The sequence below is a fragment of the Barbus barbus genome (genome assembly GCF_936440315.1).
Source record: "Barbus barbus genome assembly, chromosome: 4".
NCBI lineage: Eukaryota > Metazoa > Chordata > Actinopteri > Cypriniformes > Cyprinidae > Barbus > Barbus barbus.
The window spans coordinates 29525754-29546328 of NC_136732.1; the positions used below are offsets into that span (position 1 = coordinate 29525754).

General features: G+C 39.5%; 1 protein-coding gene across 1 annotated transcript in view; it reads left to right on the forward strand.

Annotated features, from left to right (window-relative positions):
- The window catches only part of LOC306865424 (SH3 and multiple ankyrin repeat domains protein 1-like), a gene marked incomplete at its 3' end in the record, with an annotated part of 76040 nt that overhangs the window by 37708 nt on the left and 17757 nt on the right, over positions 1-20575 (forward strand). The window contains exon 15 of the mRNA XM_079410008.1: positions 20295-20377. Within this exon, the coding sequence (XP_079266134.1) occupies positions 20295-20377 (83 nt within the window). The remainder of the gene's footprint in view (positions 1-20294; positions 20378-20575) is intronic.

Here is a 20575-nt window from a genome sequence, read left to right on the forward strand (position 1 = left end):
TTCCGTCACAGTTTAACTCTGAGTTCTTGTCATATTTTATTACCATTTTCTAAACTATAGCGAATAAACTGTAATTATGTTAGAAATGATGAAGGTGTCTGAATAAATTATTGTTTGACTGTATGTATGTGTATATATATACAGGTACATCTAAAAAAATTTGAATATGGTGAAAAAGGTCAATATTTTTATATTCAGAAAGTGAAACCCATATGTTACACAGAGTGAAATACTTCAAGCCTTTATTTCTTGAAATTTTGATGATTATGGCTTACAGATAATGAAAACCCAAAATTCAGTGTCTCCGAAAATTAGAATATTACATAAGATCAATAAAAAAGTATATTTTAAACAGAAATGTCAGGCTTCTGAAAAATATGTTCATTTCTATGTACTCAATACTTGGTTGGGCCTTCTTTTGCATGAATTACTGCATCAATGCGGCGTGGCATGGAGGCAATCAGCCTGTGAAACTGCTCAGGTGTAATGGAAGCCCAGGTTGCTTTGATAGCGGCCTTCAGGTCATCTGCATTGTTGGGTCTGGTGTCTTTCATCTTCCTCTTGACAATACCCCATAGATTCTCTATAGGGTTCAGGTCAGGCGAGTTTGCTGGCCAATCAAGCACAGTAACACCATGGTCACTGAACCAGCTTTTGGTACCTTTGGCAGTGTGGACAGGTGCCAAGTCCTGCTGGAAAATAAAATCAGCATCTCCATAAAGCTTGTCAGCAGAAGGAAGCATGAAGTGCTCTAAAATTTCCTGGTAGACGGCTGTGTTGACTGTGGACTTCAGAAAACACAGTGGACCAGCACCAGCAGATGACATGGCAGCCCAAATCATCACAGACTGTGGAAACTTCACACTGGACTTCAAGCAACATGGATTCTGTGCCTCTCCACTCTTCCTCCAGACTCTGGGACCTTGATTTCCAAATGAAATGCAAAGTTTACTTTCATCTGAAAAGAGGACTTTGGAGCACTGAGCAACAGTCCAGTTCTTTTTCTCCACAGCCCAGGTAAGATGCTCCCTTTTCCTGAAGACGTCTGAGCTGGTGACTCTTGATGCACTGACTCCAGCTTCAGTCCACTCCTTGTGAAGCTCTCCCAAGTGTTTGAATCAGCTTTGCTTGACAGTATTCTCAAGCTTGTGGTCATCCCTGTTGCTTATGCACCTTTTCCTACCCAAATTCTTCCTTCCAGTCAACTTTGCATTTAATATGCTTTGATACAGCACTCTGTAAACAGCCACACCGTTCAGTAATGACCTTCTGTGACTTACCCTCTTTGTGGAGGGCGTCAATGTTTGTCTTCTGGATCATTGCCCAGTCAGCAGTCTTCCCCATTATTGTGGTTTCAAAGAGAGAGAGAGAGAGAGAGAGGAGGAGAAGAACAAGAGATGGTCATTAATTGAAACTCAAATGTAAATATTCTAATATTTTGAGAAACTGATTTTTGACTTTCATGAGCTGTAAACTCTAATCATCAAAATTAAAACTAAAGTTTCACTTTTTGAAATAAGTTACAAGAAAAAATTAACTTTTTCACCATATTCAATTTTCTTTAGATGTACTTGTGTGTGTGTGTGTGTGTGTGTGTGTATATATATATATATGTTCAACATTTCTACTTATACTAATACATTTAATACATTTTTTTAGCTCTATATAAGCTTTAATGTATTATGAACAAACATCAAATAACACAATTTTTTATTTCTATTATATTAGCTAGATTAAATTCTATAAAAACATTCTCATCAAACTGTCTCTATTCTTCCTCCAACCTCTCAGCTCTTCTGTTCTCATCCCAGCCCCACTTTTCCAGGACCCCACACATCACTACGTCCTTTCTGGCATCGCCTCACCATCTCCGTCATTGTCCTTCCCTCGCCGAATCATTTTTAATAGCAGCTTCCTCTCTCTGCATCATCCTTCTCTGCTCCTTGTCTTCCTTCAGTCCGTGCGAGCTCAACTGTGTCACAATTCCAGCGTCCCTGTCCCTGAGTGCCCTGCAGCACTCTCTTTTTCCCTTCCCAGCGCATGTGATCTCTTTATAGGACAGTAATCTGCGTAATAGGGTCAAGGACGTACAGTATAATTTCAGGTAAATGTTCACCGAATGAGTCCGCTCGAACACGGCTGCGCAGTCTTATGCTGAAAACGTGCCAGCAAGTTTTCTGGCATCGATACAGATATGGGAACACGCGCACTAATACATACTGTACCGTACAGGCACACATACGCCTTCTGCCACTATCCACACTTCCTTACCCCCTCTCTTCCTGCTGATTCTCCCTGTCTTTTGCTCACTCTCGCTCTTTCTCCCCTCCTCTCTCTCTCTCTCTCTCTCTCTCTCTCTCTCTCTCTCTCTCACTCTCTTCATCACACACATGCTCTGAATGAACAGCGGTGTTGTGTAGTCTACCATGCTGGAAGACAGAAAGAGTGTGAGAGTTGTAGAAAGAGGAGGAATAAGGCAGTAGATTGTGGATCCAGCAATGCCGTAGAGAGCGAAGGAGGCAGAGGGAGACGGAGGGGGAGGGCAGCGAGGACCAGCATCGACATCCAACGAAAGAGGCTTTGACAGAGATGATGTGAGTTCTTGCTTTTTCTCCCCATTTGCTCTCTCTTCCTCTTCTTGTCCATGTCTTTCGCTTCTCAGTTCTCTCATCCCTGACTGTGTTTCTTCTGAGAGATGGAGATGTGCATTTCCCTCTTTTTCGATTCCCTCGCTTGCTCTCCTCCTTCATTCATAGGTTCCGCTTTGTTTACAGACATTGTTAAAGGAGAGGGAGGTGACAGGGGTAGGGGGAAGGGTCTCTCGCTATCTTCTTGTGCATGCGTTGTCTGGTGGGTACATTGGTGTGCTTGATTGCTCACCCTAAGTGATAATTCTGTCATCATTTTGTTCCAGAACACTATGAGAAGTTTAGCCGAATGACCAAGCTGCTCGCTTCTTTATACATTTAAAGTAATGGAAACTCTATTTTATAATATCTACCCTATAAAAATTACTTTTGTTGGTATAAGTTAATGTATTTTGGTTAATTCAGTGATCTTAAATATTATTGTTGACCTAAAACCATTCATTTATATCAGTACATTTTTTTCCCCAGTGTAGTGCAGTAGTTCTCAAATAGCATCAGCAACTCTCTAAGGGGGCCTCAAGATGACTTAAAATAATTTAAATTAGGACAAAACAAGCATTAACGTCAACTAAAACAGCTAATAATCAAGAAACATATTATTTTAATTTGTCCCCATAACTGTTTGTTTCTTTTGAAGAACATAGGTTCCAACAGTCCTGAAAAACCTGCATAAATGAGGTAGTTTAATATGGAAAAAGGTGTAAATGAATAAATTGAAATAGGTCATTTAATTGAATAAAATATTAAAAGTCCTTGGACATTTTTATAATGAATAAGGCACCGAAACCCCAACTGCTCCCTGGGTGCTGCAGCATTGGCTGCCCACTGCTCCGGGTGTATGTTCACTACTGTGTATACACTTGGATGGGTTAAATGCAGAGATCAAATTCTGAGTATGGGTCACCATACTTGGCCACACACCACTTCCCTTCCTTAGATATGTATATACATATAGATATTTATGAAGAGTTCAGATGCAAAAGCCTGTAAGTGCCATCTGAAATTTTCTTCTAAATTGAGCATTTTCATCAGGCTCCTGTTTAGGTTCAGTAATTTTACTCTAATTGCAATACATAGGTCCTTTTCTATGCAATAAAAGTCAAATAACTGAACATAAATATTGGAGCCTGATAAAAATGCTCATATTAGAAGAACATTTCAGATGGCACTTAGAGGCTTTTGCATTTGAACTCTTCATATATAGATATATAGATATATATTTTATTCAGTAAATCATGAACAACTGGAAATATCATGAAAATGCATTGGTTAAAAAGACTGGTAACCCCGGAGAACATTCTCGAAACCCGATTTAATTTACTGAAACTAGGAGTGTAGGCTCTTGGAATATTTTTGTGAAGAATGGAGTCCAAAAGGTTGAGAAAAACTGTTCTAGGGTCTGTCAAGCTCCAGAAATGACACACACACACACAAAAGTATTCTTCACAACTTGTGTACTATTTTCGAAGTCATTTTATATATGATGAGATTTGTGTGAAAAACAGTCATGATTCACATTCAAAGTCGTGGTTTACTGAAAAACTTACTTAGTAGTTGTGGTCACTTTTATGGTATGGAAAAGTACAGCTTGGACATTTTGTGTTCCACAGAAGACAAAAACTCATATGACAGTAAGTAAATGATGACAAAATTGTCATTTTGGGTCCCTTTAAGGTAAGGTAGTGTGATTTTAGGGGTTTTTAGCCTCTACTCAAGGTCATTGCAGAAATAAGGGACAGTGTCGGCATAGAACTGTGATAATAAGAGAAGACAGGAAAAAAATAAAGGGCAGAGAGGGACAGAGTGTGATAGGTGTGGGAAGACAAGTAGAGGAAGAGGAAAGAGCAAAGGTCAGTTGGACAGAAGGCAGAAAAGGAAGCAGATGGGTGTGGAAGTGTATACTGCCACGGTGCAGAGACAGGAATAGAGCAACAGGTTCAGTGGAGGATGAAATATACAGCACAGACAAGAGCAATACCCACATACACTTTAAAAGACAGTAAGAAGTGTGTGAGATTGTTCATGAATCTTTTCTGTCCCGATAGTTGCAGAAACAGTCGGTTGTGTAAGTAAACAGATCCTCTTGGCTCTGTCCAGTGGCTAGTGAGATGTATATTAATGTCTCTCGCTCTTATTGCTTGTGTGACAGTGATTACTCAACCATGCACCAATGGTACACATAGCATGTGTGGCTAATGTCACTGACCCATGGTCTACTTATTTGTCTGATTAACATGCAGGGACTCTTGGACCATTACAAACATTGAGCTAATTAACATGCCAATTACTTTTTGACAGTTAATTAATTTTATGTAATTATGTAAATTATTTTATTCAATTATTCATTATAAACCAGTCATACTTAACTCTGCAGAAAATACTTATTGTTTTATTTTATGCATTTAAAAGTTAATGTCTTAAATAGAGAATATCCCTTAAATTCTTTAAGGTTTTGCAGTAGCTCTTGTAATAAATGCTTTTAAAATACATTTTGGAACGTATCTTTAGTCATATAACTTGGAAGATTATTGCAATAGTTTTAAAGACCCCACAAGTTTTAGTTTCTATAAACAAAAAACAATTGTCTAAACCAGTTTTTATTTTTCATTTTTAATCCAAGGAGTATGGTCTTCGTCTCTTTCAAACTGAATAGAAATGTTTTATCTAATTATAATCCAGCGTGAGTACAATGTGTTTGCAAAGGTATTATTTAAGAACTGATTTCATAGCAAGAGACAAGGTAATTACTAGGACAAAGAAAAGCTTACAGGTGATATTTTTGACAAGTATATTTTGCTTTTCCATAAAAATAATGTACACTAAAAACTAACACTGTTACATGAAGTGTATACTGTAGCAATATAACACTGCCATTTGTAGTCAGTAAGATTTGAATTAAATTGCATTAATTTGCATTAAATTCATCAAAAGTGACAGTAAAGGCATTTCTAATTCGGAGTTGGCAGTTGGCAGAGGCTATTTACACTAACTCCGCCCACCAATGTGTGATTGGGCTAGTCAACACTACAAAAGACAGCTGTTGATCATCACCTCCAGTGGCGCAGAGGATATAGTGCATGTTCCACTCTTTTCGACGCGATCGACCCGGGTTTGAACTTTTTTTCTCCCTTTTCAAATATCATATCATATCGGAAAGGCATTTATTTTCAATAAAAATGAAGGAAATAATTGAAAAGTTTAATATAAAGTATCGGTTAGGGTTAGGGTAGGTGTAGGGAGCGCTTATTGTCCCAATAAGGCAGCAAACATTTAATAAATTGACTATAATTTACACTCAATTCGTAATTACTGCATACTGTTTTAATGTACTACAATACTGAGGTGCAGATTATTGCGTCTATTTGCAATAAGTATTATAAATAGCAGAAAATCCTGCTATTTTAACATAGTGTAAATAGAATCTAAAGCTATTTGCACTTAGTGTAAATTGAACCCATTGTTATTTGCACTTAGTGTAAATAGCATCTATAATTAAGAAAATTATTTACAAACAAATTGTGTTTCAAATAAATCATGGTTTCCACAAAAATATTTTGTTTTTAATATTGATAATAATAAGAAATGTTTCTTGAGCAGCAAATCAGCATATTAGAATGATTTCTGAAGACTGGAGTTCTTTAAAAAATCCAATAAAATTCTTACTAACCCCAAACTATTGAACGGTAGTGGACTTGCATTGTGTATGGTTTAGATCAGTTGTTCTCAACTGATGGATTGTATGCTGAAAATGGGTTGGGGGTTTGGTCGTAAGAGCAGGGGAGATGCACATGTTAGATGCACATAATAAAATGCAGATAACCATTTAATTGAGTAAAGTTAGCATGTGTGTCTATTCAATCTCAGAGGTTTTGCTGCAAATTCATTTTAATATGCCTAATACTAAAACAATATTTATCCTAGTGTTTGTGACACGAGTTGGTAAATTCACACTTCTGCTGTCTTGGCCATTGTTTTGTATTTAAAACATTACAAAAAATCCAGACATCACAGTGCCTCAGACTGCTGTATCATGTGTCAGTCAGTGTACAATGAATCCAGAGATTGTGAATCAGGTGTGACCACAGGCAACAGCATTGAAACTAGAAATAAAAAACACGATCATTCAGTAGCTGGTGATATTGATGATGTAATAGGCGGATGGTGGTTCAGAGCTGTAGTGCTCTACGGCTACCCGACAAGAGCACTAGAGAGTGCTGTCTCTCTCTCTCTCTCTCTCGTTCTTTCCCTGTCTCTCTCTGCCTCTCAAAGGCTGCTGCCAGTTTTATGAATGGGAAAACAGTGACTAGTGGAGGCAGTGATAGAAACATCGCTCTGTTCAACTCACATGGCTGCTGAAGAAGAGTGGAAGAGGCAGATGTGTACATGAAAGGGAACAGTAAAAGAGAGACAGATGAGTGTGTGACAGTTGTCTTGCCCTAGTGAAATTGGTGCTTGGCATTTCAATTACACCTTCCAAATGGTTTGATCTTCTATACCGCAGCAGGTGTGCGTAGGCACGCATTAGCCATGTGCTTTTTATATTTTCGATCTAAACATGCACTAGATGGATGCTTTTGACCGTTACGGTGCGCCTTGCTGTTTTTTAAGCGTCTCACGCCATGAGCGCTGTTGCATTTTTGAGCTTCAATGATGTGTTAAATCAGTTCAAAAACTGTACCAACGTGTCACAAGACACCTGCGATATGTTCCTAGGTGTATTAAAACGGTTCCTGTGTGAACGGCCTCTTAGTGTCCTTTACATTCAATGCATGCATTAGCTAATCAGCAAACAAACTCAGTCACCTCAAGCCCCTCTCTCTCCCTCTCTCCCTTCATCAAATTACATCATTTCTCTCCTCTTTCATGCTAAACCATGTCTTCCAACCACACATTCTCTCTCTCTCTGTCCCTCTATCTCGCCCTCCCTCCCTCTCTTTCTCCTTGCCTCGCTCACTCTCCCTCCTCCTCTGTCGCAGTCACAGTGAACCATCGCTCTCTCTTTCTCTTGCTCTCTCTCTCTCCGTCTTAAGTATGAAAGGGTTGAGAGAGCTAGGCCCTCGTTCTCACTCTCTCCGTCTCTCTCTCCTCCTCTCCTCCCCTCGCACGGCTCTCGCTTGCTGTTCTCTGGCTGGAAGAGGAGCAGCAGTAGGAGGTGGAGGAGGAGGAGGAGGGGGGGGAAATGGCGATGGGAGGATGTGGAGAGGAGGATCTCTCTCTCTCCCTCTCCCTCTCGTCGTCCTGGCCGTCGCTAGGCCCTATGAATCGCAGCGTCTGGTTCATTTACAGGTACTGGCTGTTTTCATGTTTTTCTCACGGTTGGTAGGGAGGGAGGTGGGCAAGAGAGAGCGCCGCATGTGTGCAAGGAACGAGCCAGAGTGATGGAGTGGACCGACAGGCAGGGATGTGTTGCAATGCATGCATGTGTGCGCGCGTTCGGACGTGTGCGTGTGTGTATGTGCGGAAGAGTGAGCGCTCGCTCACGCATTAGCCAGCGTAGCGCGTATCCAGCGCTGCATGCATGCGTATGCGTGCGTGTGTGTGAATCGCTGCTTCTGACTCTCTGTTAACGGCCTCACAATACAATGTCTGCCTCCAGCCAGATACACTGCTGCTCTGATGGACAGAATGCTAAACCGGTGTGCGTTTCTGTGTTTCTGTGTGTGTGTGTGTGTGGGACAGAGAGAGAATGTGCTGGGCTCTATTAGCTGCTGATTTTGAGTAGTTTGCTTCACTGGAAGGGATTGATGCTGTTGGGTTCTTCTGTCGGGTGTGTGTGTGTGATTTGTGTGATTTGCATGTGTACATTCAAGAAATTATGAATGATAACTCAGGAGGGGATGTTTGCGCCGTTTTCTCGTAGCCCCTGCTGCGTTTATTGTGGATTGTGTTAGGTTTGATGTGGTGCTGATCTCGTACAGTGTCTGCTTGGCTTTTTTTTGTGCACTGATGTTATCATGTGTTGGCTCTTTTTAGACCTGAAACTCTCATTAAGTTCGACAAATACAACCGTGGTGTGTTACAGTCGGTTTGTTGGTTTGTCACTATGAAGATTGTGTAACGTCTTAATAGTTGTATGTTGAGATTGCGTAGTCATCACTGGATGTACAGTAGTTTCGGATACGGCTACTGTATAAACTGTCTGTGTCACTTCATAGGACGAACTTAATGTCCAAAACATCAGAGAGACAGAGAGAGAGAGAGAGAGAGAGAGAGAGGACGACAAGAAGTGTGTGGCAGAGAGGTTCGGCGGGGTGTGAGATGCCTGTAACTTTAAAAAGTGAGTGCCAACTTGAAGTGAGACCATCACTTTATGCACATCAATTCATTCCTGGCTTGTTTTCGATCTGGGCAGGGATGAGTGGGTGATATGGAGAATGGCCACCGTTGGCATCCCTCTGTGCAGGCGCGATGGAAAATATGTGAGGAGGAGTGCGGTCGGACTGTTGGAGAGAAGAGAGGACTGAGATAGAAAGCAGGGTAGGAGGTGACACACAGAGGAGTTACTGAAAGAGTTGACGGGGAGATATGAGCGACCCCCTGGCCTTGGGTTCGTGGTCTATAAGAGGTTCACTGAAAGCTTTTACATTTGGCTTTTAGATGGAGGCTGGAGTTTGGAAGCATTCAAGGAAAGAGAGAGGAGAAAGAGAGAGAGAAATGAACAGATGGAGTGGGTTGAGGGCTGAGCCTGTGTACAGTGTGACTATCAGCATGTGGGTACAGTATGGTACAGTTGAAACAATATCTCACCAGCACCTGACTGGCACTGGACACACACACACACAGAGAAGCTCTCACACAGACTTAGAGTCAAAAAACTTGCAACACAGGCAATCAGGCTTCAAAATGATACTATTACTTGACAAAAAAAGATTTATTTTTAACATAGCTCATATAGATAGAGAGAGGTAGATAGACAGATAGATAGAAAGGTAGGCCATATTTTCATAATTTGTGTGTGTTTGTGTTTGTGTGTGTGTCCAGTGCCAGTCAGGTGCTGGTGAGATATTGTTTCAACTGTACCATACTGTACAGTTGTGTGTTTGTGTGTAAATATATATATATATATATATATATATATATATATATATATATATATATATATATATATATATATATATATATATATAATCTATGCATATATATATATATATATTTATTAGGGGTGGCACGGTACATGTATTCGTACCGAACCGTCATGGTACGGGCATCTCAGTTAGGTGCATGATACCTTACAACGAATACAGGCAATTCACCCCCAATCCAGAAGGGGGCGCCCGCAGCAATGCAGCATTATTTGCTCACCGCCAGCAGAAGAACAGTGAATGCCGTGAGTTGCGCGCTTGAAAACAAAGCCCACTAAACAGTGACCATGTGCTGATTCTGAATGCGTCTCTCGCATAGACTGACAAAGCAGTATACTTTAAAGGCTTGTGCACTCAACTGTTTGCGAAATGGGGCTTTGTGCTCGTGTATCCTACCTCTCTCATTTGGCACAAATCCAAATATTCCATAATATTTCCATACTTGTGATGAAACGTATCTGAATGCTAAACTATTATTTGTTATGTAAATTATAGGCTTTGTACTTCAGTCGTGTTCCAACGGGGACACAGAGGCGGGTGCGCTGATGTTTATATTTTATTTTGATAAAGTACCAACTTTAGCAATGCTGGAACTGATGTGTTTTGTGTGTGTGTGTGTGTGTGTGACGCTATCACTTCAACTGTTTCCTTATACCAGCAGAATCAACTTTAAACACTTGTCTTCTTAATAATGCATCACATAAAGGTCTGCCTTTATTTGTGTAACGTTACTCACAATGAAAACAAATCCATTTGAGTTTCCTTTCTGTGAACAAATTAAGCCTGTCACAAAAATTAACTGAAACTCAGCATATATAGTTTCAAGAATTTATTCCTTGTATGTATATATGTACTGCAGATTATATATATATATATAATGTAATATAATATTTAGTATTACTACAGTACTACTCTCTGTTCAAAATAAATGAAAAGAAACCGAGCATAGTAGATTTGTGTTTTTTTCCTGTTGTACCGAAATCGTATCGAACCGTGACCCCTGAACCGATCGGTACGTACCGAACCGTGACATCTGTGTACCGTGCTACTACTAATATATATATATATATATATATATATATATATATATATATACACACACACACACACACACACACACACACACACAGTGTGTATATACAGTGCCCTCCAAAAGTAAGGCCAATTCCTTTATTTTGGCTGTAGACTGTAAACATTTGGGTTTGACATCAAAAGATGAATATGAGATGAGAGATTAACATTTCAGCTTTTATTTACAGGTATTTTCATCTGGATCTGATACACAACTTAGAAGATAGCACCTTTTGTTTGAACGCAGCGTCTTCTGGGATTTCTAATGGTTTGATTCTCTGAAGTCTGCACTCGATGCATCCTCGATTTCAAGAACACATCCGGGCACTTTCATGCATCCTCTGTACTTGCATTCTTGAGAACACAAGGACGCAAGATCGCTGAAGAACGCATATTGAGAAACAGCCAAGATGTGTCCTATTAAGCTATTGAGGTGTTTTGTTGTTGGATGTAATAATGAACATAGCAGTCGTCATTTCCTCCCGGCATCTGAGCCGCTGAAGACGCAGAGGATTAATGTTACTTTCCTTTTTGAACGGAATGCACCGATCCACGATCTGCTGAAATGTGTTTATGTTCGTGCAAATCATTCGTGATCCAGCTTCATACAGAAGTAGTGAGTATAAGGGTCAGCCAGTTTTGTGGCTGAAGTTCACAGTCTGCTCATCACCCCACGGAAGAGAGGGGCGGGGTCAGCAGAGCTCATTAGCATTTAAAGCGACATGGACTAAAAAACAGTTTGCTAAAAACAGAGCTGATTTTGACAGGGTAAAAAGGGTATTGAGAAATTTTAACCAAAGTTTGTTATAGACTTTTCATTAAGATCCTAGAGAATCAAATCAACTTGTGGAAAATGGGAATCCGATGACCCCTTTAAAAAAAAAAAAACTGGCCCCTTTAAGACTTGCACTCTATTCATTTACTGATTGTTTTCTTTAAAAAAAAAAAACTTAACACTAGCTTCTCTATAGTTTTCTGTCTGTTTTCTTTTTATTTATTATAGAATAAAAATAACAAAACCTTGATACATGCACTACGTTAAGCTAACTGAGACTTGTCATAGGGCTTGCATATCATTGCTCTTTTGTTCATTTTGATTACTTCCATTGTCCTCATTTGTAAGTCGCGTTGGATAAAAGTGTCTGCTAAATTATTAAATATAAAATGTAAATACACACACACACACACACACACACAAAATGTATCACATTCATAATTTGCAATATACCAGTATTTTACTTGCAATATACCTGTATATATGTATATACACACATAATTGCTAAACATATGGTATTAACTTTTGCCCTCTCAGTCCTCCCTTTATACTAACTGTAATTTGGCAGTGTACAGGCTTGGTCTAGTTGTGCCCTTTTTTACTACAAAATATTTTACCTGCTATGTTGCAAACTGAACAGTTGAATTTTTTTTATAAATGACGTGTGGCCAAGTATGGTGACTTATACTCAGAATTCGTGCTCTGCGTTTAACCCATCCAAGTGCCCACAGTAGTGAACACACCCCCGGAGCAGTGGGCAGCCAATGCTGCGGCGCCCAGGGAGCAGTTGGGGGTTCGGTGCCTTGCTCAAGGGTCTCACCTCAGTCGTGGTATTGAGGGTGGAGAGAGCACTTGTTATTCACTCCCCCCACCGACAATTCCTGCCGGACCCAAGACTCGAACCTGCAGCCTCGGGTTACAAGTCCGACGCTCTATCCATTAAGCCACGACTGTCTGTTTTAACAGACGTTCAAACAAAAAAGGCACTTCCTTTACTGTGCAAGTAATAACAACATTTGCAGGCTCACTAAACTCAAAATGATTTAACATAATTCATTTAATTAACATAATTTCTGTGGATTAATTTGCTCTCTCCTGTAGCAAATAAATGTATGCAGGAATTTCTTGCATTGTGAATGTAGAACTTACAATATTAGTATTTTAAAAGTGCCATACCTGAAATCCTACACCACTGTTCAGGCTTTTCATTTTCATGGTTTTCAACCCGGGGCAGCCAAGGGCATTCTAGGAGAGTGATATAGTTCAATACACTCACACATTCAGTGCACTTACTAATATATGTCCCTGTGCGGACTCTGTGTGTGCTTGCTTGGTTGTTTCCCACTTGCACAACTGCAACTGAACAAGCTCACAAATGTGCATTAACAACACGAGTGCAACACTGGCCTGAATCTCTCTTACACTGACCTCATAGTCGAGAAAGCGCTGCTTTAATGCCACTGTCACATTAAGATTCCCCAAAACACTTCATCTTGGATGAAAGGAGACACATGGCTCTGGGCTGTACATGCACACCTGCATCATTTGTGTTTGGAGCTGTGAAGGCAGTGTTTCTGATCGCGTTTATCAGAGCTGCTGCACATGATTCATGAAATCACTGGCCAATGACTCATGGACTGGCAGAGACACTGTTGGACAAACAACCACACTGACTCACTAACACAGTAACTGACTCATCTAACTCACTGAAACCTATATACCATCTAAGTATCAGCATAACTGACTGCTGAGTTCACACATTCACAAATATATCAGAGCAGAGACTGAATGACTGAGTGATATAATGACTGAAGGAACTGAATCATTTCAACTGCTCGTGAATCATTCTGCAGTCCTGTATACACTCATTAAGAAGCATAAACATATGAGTTGTGTACCAAATGACATACTATACACAGTGCACTTATGCTGTGTACTCAACTGTCTAGTCGAGTGTATGAATTTTATGTTTTTATCATCCAATTTTGAAATCTGATAAAGACTCTATATAATGAAAACGGCAACAGTTGAGTGTATGAAGTGTCCAAAATTCCACACTTTGTTTTTTGAAGTTTTCAGTGTGAACATGCTATGGTTTTCATAGAATAATGCATAAAGACAAACGGGGACATGACTAGGGTTTGTGAAAAAGTTACATGAGAGGAGGCAATGCCTCCATTGCAATATGATTGAATATGACTGGTTATGTTTGGCTGTGATTGGTTTATGCAGTAAATCCCGCCTCCCATGTTCGCAAATCAGTCTAAATGAACAATATAATGGCATTACTGGGAATACTAATAAAGTAAGTAGACAACTCATACGTTTTTTAGTGAGTAATTGGCTTGGCATATTTTAAAGTAAATCTCTGTGTCTGTGACCAATGTTTATCGAGCTTTGATGACTTATGATCTGAAAAATTAAAAATAGTTAAAAAATAGTTACAAGTTATATATTAAAAAGAATAAAAAAGTTGAACATAAGTTCACAAATATATTGTTTAAATTGTTGCTGCCTTGAGTTATTATTTTGGAATAAATATAAATAGCTTAAAAACTGATGTGATTCATACCTGGCTTTAATAAAATAGAATATTGTTTACATTGTTAATTTAAAAATGTAAAATAGAATATATATATGCAACCAAAAATGTATAAAATATAGATCTCACAATTATGTGGATTCTGTGTCAAATGTTCACTACCTCTGCAAACCCTTGAAAGATGCATTGAGATTGCATTGCTTCACCTTTTACTATTCTGAGCAAACAGTCCTTTGCCTAAATATAGACTTGATCTCAGACATAACAACCAGGCTTTTGCCATTTTTTATATTCTTGCTGTGGCCAGTTATGTACTTGGCCCAGCTTACACTGGTTTGATTTGGAAAACATTATGCTTTGGGTGTTTTGTTGAGATCCCTTCGAGGTGAACATTGGAATGCTGAAAGACTATAATTCTGTTCAATATGGCTGTCAAGTGTGTGTGTACTGTATCACTCAATGTGCATGTCTACATTTTAGTCTGGCTAGTTCCTATATCCAGTTCTGGCCGTTGCTCAGGCAACCGCCAACATCTCACAGTGCCCATTGCACATACAAACATCACATAGAAGATCTGCAGTCTCTTTCCTAACTGCAGGACAACATGATTGTGTTATTGCCGTGTATTAACTTGTCCTGCCCCGTCTTCTGCTGTGTGACATTTGAGCTACATTCAAGATTGGCACAATGTTGTGAAGGTTTGTTTGCTGGATGAACTTCAGACAGCCTTCAAATCAAGCCTCTGTAACTGGTTTCCCACCAAATTATGCTTGTAACACTGTTTACAGCAGGAGAATGGACGTGTGCGGTCTGACCTGCCATTGTGTTTTGCATCGACTCAGTCCATCCCCCTAGTCCCGCTCCTCTGGTCCTCAGGCAGTGAAAGGATACAGTTAGTTAAGTCTCCTGAACACAGAGCTGAAGGATGGGGATATTGTGTTCTGAACTGCAGTGCACTTGTTGACGCAAGAGCATGGATGCCAGAGTATTGTAAACAAAGCTGTGGTGTCAGTCAGATGGGCTCTGCTGTGAATGGAAACCACTAGTGAGACAGCTTTCAATTTTCAGCAGGAAGTATACTACAACCAATGGCTTACTTGTATGATATACAGTGGGGAAAAAAATTATTTGATCCCCTGCTGATTTTGTACATTTGCCCACTGACAAAGAAATGATCAGTCTATAATTTTAAGGGTGTCATCGGATGCAAAATTCACTTTACAAGCTGTTTGAACATAAATGTGTGTTGGAAGTGTGTGTACACATCCATCCTATAATGATAAAAATCCACCCAGTGTTTTTTTTTTTTAAATCCCCTTTCTCAAATCAGGCTGTTCTGAAAGTTCTGTACAAAGTAGTTCTGTACAGGCCCCTCACACGATAGTTGATTGACAAGGCCGTCTTTCCTTAGACCCGCCCTGGGTGAGCTGTCATCAGTCAATCATTGTGTCGATGTGGTGCAGGGGAAGGCAAGATGTGTCCTATTAAGTGATTGAAGTGTTTAGTTGTTGGATATAATAATGACTATAGCAGTCGTCATTTACTCCCGACATCTGAGGATTAACGTTACTTTCATTTTGAAGGGAATGCGCCAATCCCCGATCTGCCGAAATGTGTTTATGTTCGTGCAAATCATTCGTGATCCAGCTTTATCTACAGAAGAAATGATTATAAGGGTTTTTATGAATCTTTGCAAATCGCCTTTCCTAATAATGTGCTTGTTAGCCAGTTTCGCGGCTGAAGTTTAGTATACTCCGTAGATATACACTCATGGCCAAAAATATCGGCACTCTTGCAATTCTGTCAGAAAATGCAACACTTCTCTCAGAAAATTTTTCCAATTGCAAATGTTTTGGTATTCACGTGCTTATTGTTTTTTTTTTTTTTTGCACTGCGACAACAACAAAACAGAGAAGAAAAGTCAAACTTGATAAAATTTCACACAGAACTCAAAAATGGACTGGACAAAATTATTGGCACCTATTCAAAATTGTAAGAAATAATTGCTTTTCAAGCATGTGATGCTCCTGTAATTTGTATTTAGACACACCTGTGTCAAACTTAGTGTTGTGTGTCACACTGAGCATGGAGAAAAGAAATAAGTGTAAAGAGTTGTCTGTGGATTTGAGAGAAAAAATTGTGGAAAAACATGGACAATCTCAAGGCTACAAGTCCATCTCCAGAGACCTTAATGTTCCTGTGTCCACTATGCGCAATATCATCAAGAGGTTTACAGCCCATGGAACTGCAGCTAACCTCCCTGGACGTGGACAGAAGAGCAAAATTGATGAAAAATTACAACGAAGTATTGTTCGAATGGTGGATAAAGAACCCCAATTAACTTCCAAACAAATTCAAGCTGATCTGTAGACACGGGGTACAACAGTGTCAGCTCGCACTATCCGTCGCCATCTGAATGAAAGGGATGCCATGGTAGGAGACCCAGGAGGACACCACTGCTGACACAAAGGCATACAAAAGCAAGACTGGAGTTTGCCAAAACTTATGTGACAAAACCACAATCCTTCTGGGAAAACGTACTGTGGAGAGATGAGACAAAAGTAGAGCTTTTTGGTAAAGGACATCATGGCACTGTTTACAGAAAAAGAAATGAGGCCTTCAAAGAAAAGAACACAGTCCCTATAGTCAAACATGGTGGAGGCTCAAAGATGTTTTGGGGTTGCTTTGCTGCTTCTGGCACTGGATGCCTTGACTGTGTGAACGGTATCATGAAATTTGATGATTACCAAAGAATTTTGGGGTGCAATGTAGTGGCCAGTGACGGAAAGCTGCGTCTCCACCAGAGGTCATGGGTCTTCCAGCAGGACAATGACCCGAAACATACTTCAAAAAGCACTCAGAAATGGTTACAAACAAAGCGCTGGAGAGATCTGAAATGAGTCCAGATCTGAATCCCATAGAACACCTGTGGAGAGATCTCAAAATGGCAGTTGGGAGAAGGCATCCTTCAAATCTGAATGACCTGGAGCAGTTTGCAAAAGAAGAGTGGTCCAAAATTCCAGTAGAGAGGTGTAAGAAACTCATTCATGGTTACAGGAAGCGACTGATTTCAGTTATTTTTTCCAAAGGGGGTGCTACCAAATATTAAGTTAAGGGTGCCAATAGTTTTGTCCAGTGCATTTTTTGGGTTCTGTGTGGAATTGTATCAGATTTGACTTTTCTTCTCTGTTTTTTTGTGTCGTTCCAATACAAAAAACAAAAAACGTGAGTGTACCAAAACATTTGCAACTGCAACAATTTTCAGAGAGAAGGGTTGGATTTTCTGACAGAATTGCAAGGCTGCCAATATTTATGGCCACGACTGTATATACCTAGATGCCTCATTATCGTTTGTTTCTATAGGCCACGATACGTAAGCCATCCGCCATTTTTTGAATCTTTGAGAGCATTGTATATCTTTGAATATTCTATGATTAATATGGTGAATAATATGGCTGACGCGTCAACGTATCTGGAGCTGTCGAATCTGCTCGTCACTCCACGGAAGAGAGGGGCGGAGTCAGCAGAGCTCACTAGCATTTAAAGCAACATGGACTAGAACAGCATGCTGAAAACAGAGCTGGTTATGACAGAGTAAAGAGGGTGTTTTTTACACTACCATTGAGAAATTTTAACCAAAGTATGTTATAGACTTTTCATTAAGAATCATATCAACTTGTGTAAAATGGGCATCCGATGACCCCTTTAATGGTAGGTTTATTTGAACAGTGAGAGACAGAATAACAAAAACAAAAAAAATCCAGAAAAACACATTTCAAAAAAGTTATAATTTGATTTGCATTTTAATGAGTCAAATAAATATTTGACCCCTTCGCAAAACATGATTTAGTACTTGGTGGCAAAACCCTTGTTGGCAATCACAAGAGGTCAGATGTTTCTTGTAGTTGGCCACCACGTTTGCACACATCTCAGGAGTGATTTTGTCCCACTCCTCTTTGCAGATCCTCTCCAAGTCATTAAGGTTTCGAGGCTGACGTTTGGCAACTCAAACCTTCAGCTCCCTCCACAGATTTTCTATGGGATTAAGGTCTGGAGACTGGCTAGGCCACTCCGGAACCTTAATGTGCTTCTTCTTGAGCCACTCCTTTGTTGCCTTGGCTGTGTTATGGGTCATTGTCATGCTGGAATACCCATCCACGACCCATTTTCAATGCCCTGGCCCTGACGGTACATGGCCCCGTCCATCGTCCCTTTGATGTGGTGCAGTTGTCCTGTCCCCTTAGCAGAAAAACACCCCCAAAGCATAATGTTTCCACCTCCATGTTTGATGGTGGGGATGGTGTTCTTGGGGTTATAGGCAGCATTTCTCCTTCTCCAAACACGGTGAGTTGAGTTGATGCCAAAGAGCTCGATTTTGGTCTCATCTGATCACAGCACTTTCACCCAGTTCTCCTCTGAATTATTGGCAAATTCAGACGGGCCTGTACATGTGCTTTCTTGAGCAGGGGGACCTTGCGGGCACTGCAGGATTTCAGTCCTTCAAGGTGTAGTGTGTTACCAATTGTTTTCTTGGTGACTATGGTCCCAGCTGCCTTGAGATCATTGACAAGATCCTCCCGTGTAGTTCTGGGCTGATTCCTCACCATTCTCATGATCATTGAAACTCCATGAGGTGAGATCTTGCATGAAGCCCCAGAGGGAGATTGACAGTTATTTTGTGTCTCTTGCATTTGCGACTGTTGTCACCTTCTCACCTAGCTGCTTGGCGATGGTCTTGTAGCCCATTCCAGCGTTGTGTAGGTCTACAATCTTGTCCCTGACATCCTTGGACAGCTCTTTGGTCTTGGCCATGGTGGAGAGTTTGGAATCTGATTGATTGATTGCTTCTGTGGACAGGTGTCATTTATACAGGTAACAAGCTGAGATCAGGAGCACTCTCTTAAAGGGAGTGCTCCTGATCTCAGCTTGTTACCTGTATAAAAGACACCTGGGAGCCAGAAATCATGCGGATTGATTGGGGATCAAATACTTATTTAACTCATTAAGATTTTTTGTCTCTCACTGTTCAAATAAACCTACCATTAAAATTATAGACTGATCTTTGTCAGTGGGCAAACGTACAAAATCAGCAGGGGATCAAATAATTTTTTCACCCACTGTATGTATTAAACTTACCTTAACATTCAATTTGGGTCAGTTAGATATTTTTTATTTTTTTTGAAAGAAGGCTCTTATGGTCACCATGGCTGCATTTATTGGATGAAAAATACAGTAAAAACTAATATTGTAAAATATTATTATAATTTTACAATTTAATATTTAATATTACATTTAAGTAGTGTTTTCTATTATAGACTTTAAAATATAATTTGATATAATTATGATAGCAAAGCTGACTTTTCAGCAGTCATTACTTCAGTCTTCAGAAATAATTCTAATATGCTGATTTGGTGCTCAAACATTTATGCTTATAAAAGTTGAAAACAGTTGTGCCATGTCATAAACCGTTATTGTTGTTAAATAGAAGATTCAAAAGAACAGCATTTATTTGAAATAGAAACCTTTTGTAAAACACTCTTAAAAAAATCTTACTGAGAGGACATATATTTAAATATTAATTTATATTTATAGTACATCTCTATATTTTAATATTTTAGAAAATGATAGCAAAAATTATTATATGGCACTTTTTTAATTTTAAAACAAAGCTGTATGTTTTACATCTTGCATATTGCTATTTGGAAATATTGCACAAATTTAGTGCTGAGCTTGGCTTTTAGGTATTTTTAGGTAGGTAATTTCAGCATGTAGTTGAAATAACCATGAAAAACAGCTTTTAGAAGCAACATTGCCGACAAAAACAAAATAGTAAGCATATATATATTTTTTCTCCATTCATATGTGACATCTGTGCCTCCCCACTGTTAAAAAGCACATTAAACTGGCATAGAAGAATTTTAGCAATGAAAAAAATTGCACACTTCACCTTTAAAGAGTCAGTACAGGCTGTCTTGTAATGTATGTGTTCATACACTGAACTCCGCTTTTCTCTGGCCTCTGACCCTCCCCCAGCCACCTCCTTCACTCAATAGCTTGTACAAGATTTAAGTGTTTTCCTGACGCAGTGGAGATATTTACCATGTCTTCTCTCCTCTTTTATCTGCTTCTTCTACCTCAAAATCTCTCTATTCTCTACCTTTCTTTCTTTCATTCAGTGACTACATAATCAAGGAGAAGACAGTCCTCCTGCAGAAAAAAGACAATGAAGGTTTTGGCTTTGTGCTGAGAGGAGCCAAGGGTAAGTGCAGGGTTCATAATATTTTTTATATATTAATTTATGTTTCAGCATTTCATCAGCCACAATGTTAGATCACAGGTTTGTCATTATGCGGTAAATAGACACTCATTAACAGGATCATATATCACATCAAATTTTGTCATCTTTTTTTTTGTCAAATAAGTTTTATTGAAAGACAAAGATTTTGAAGATGAATTT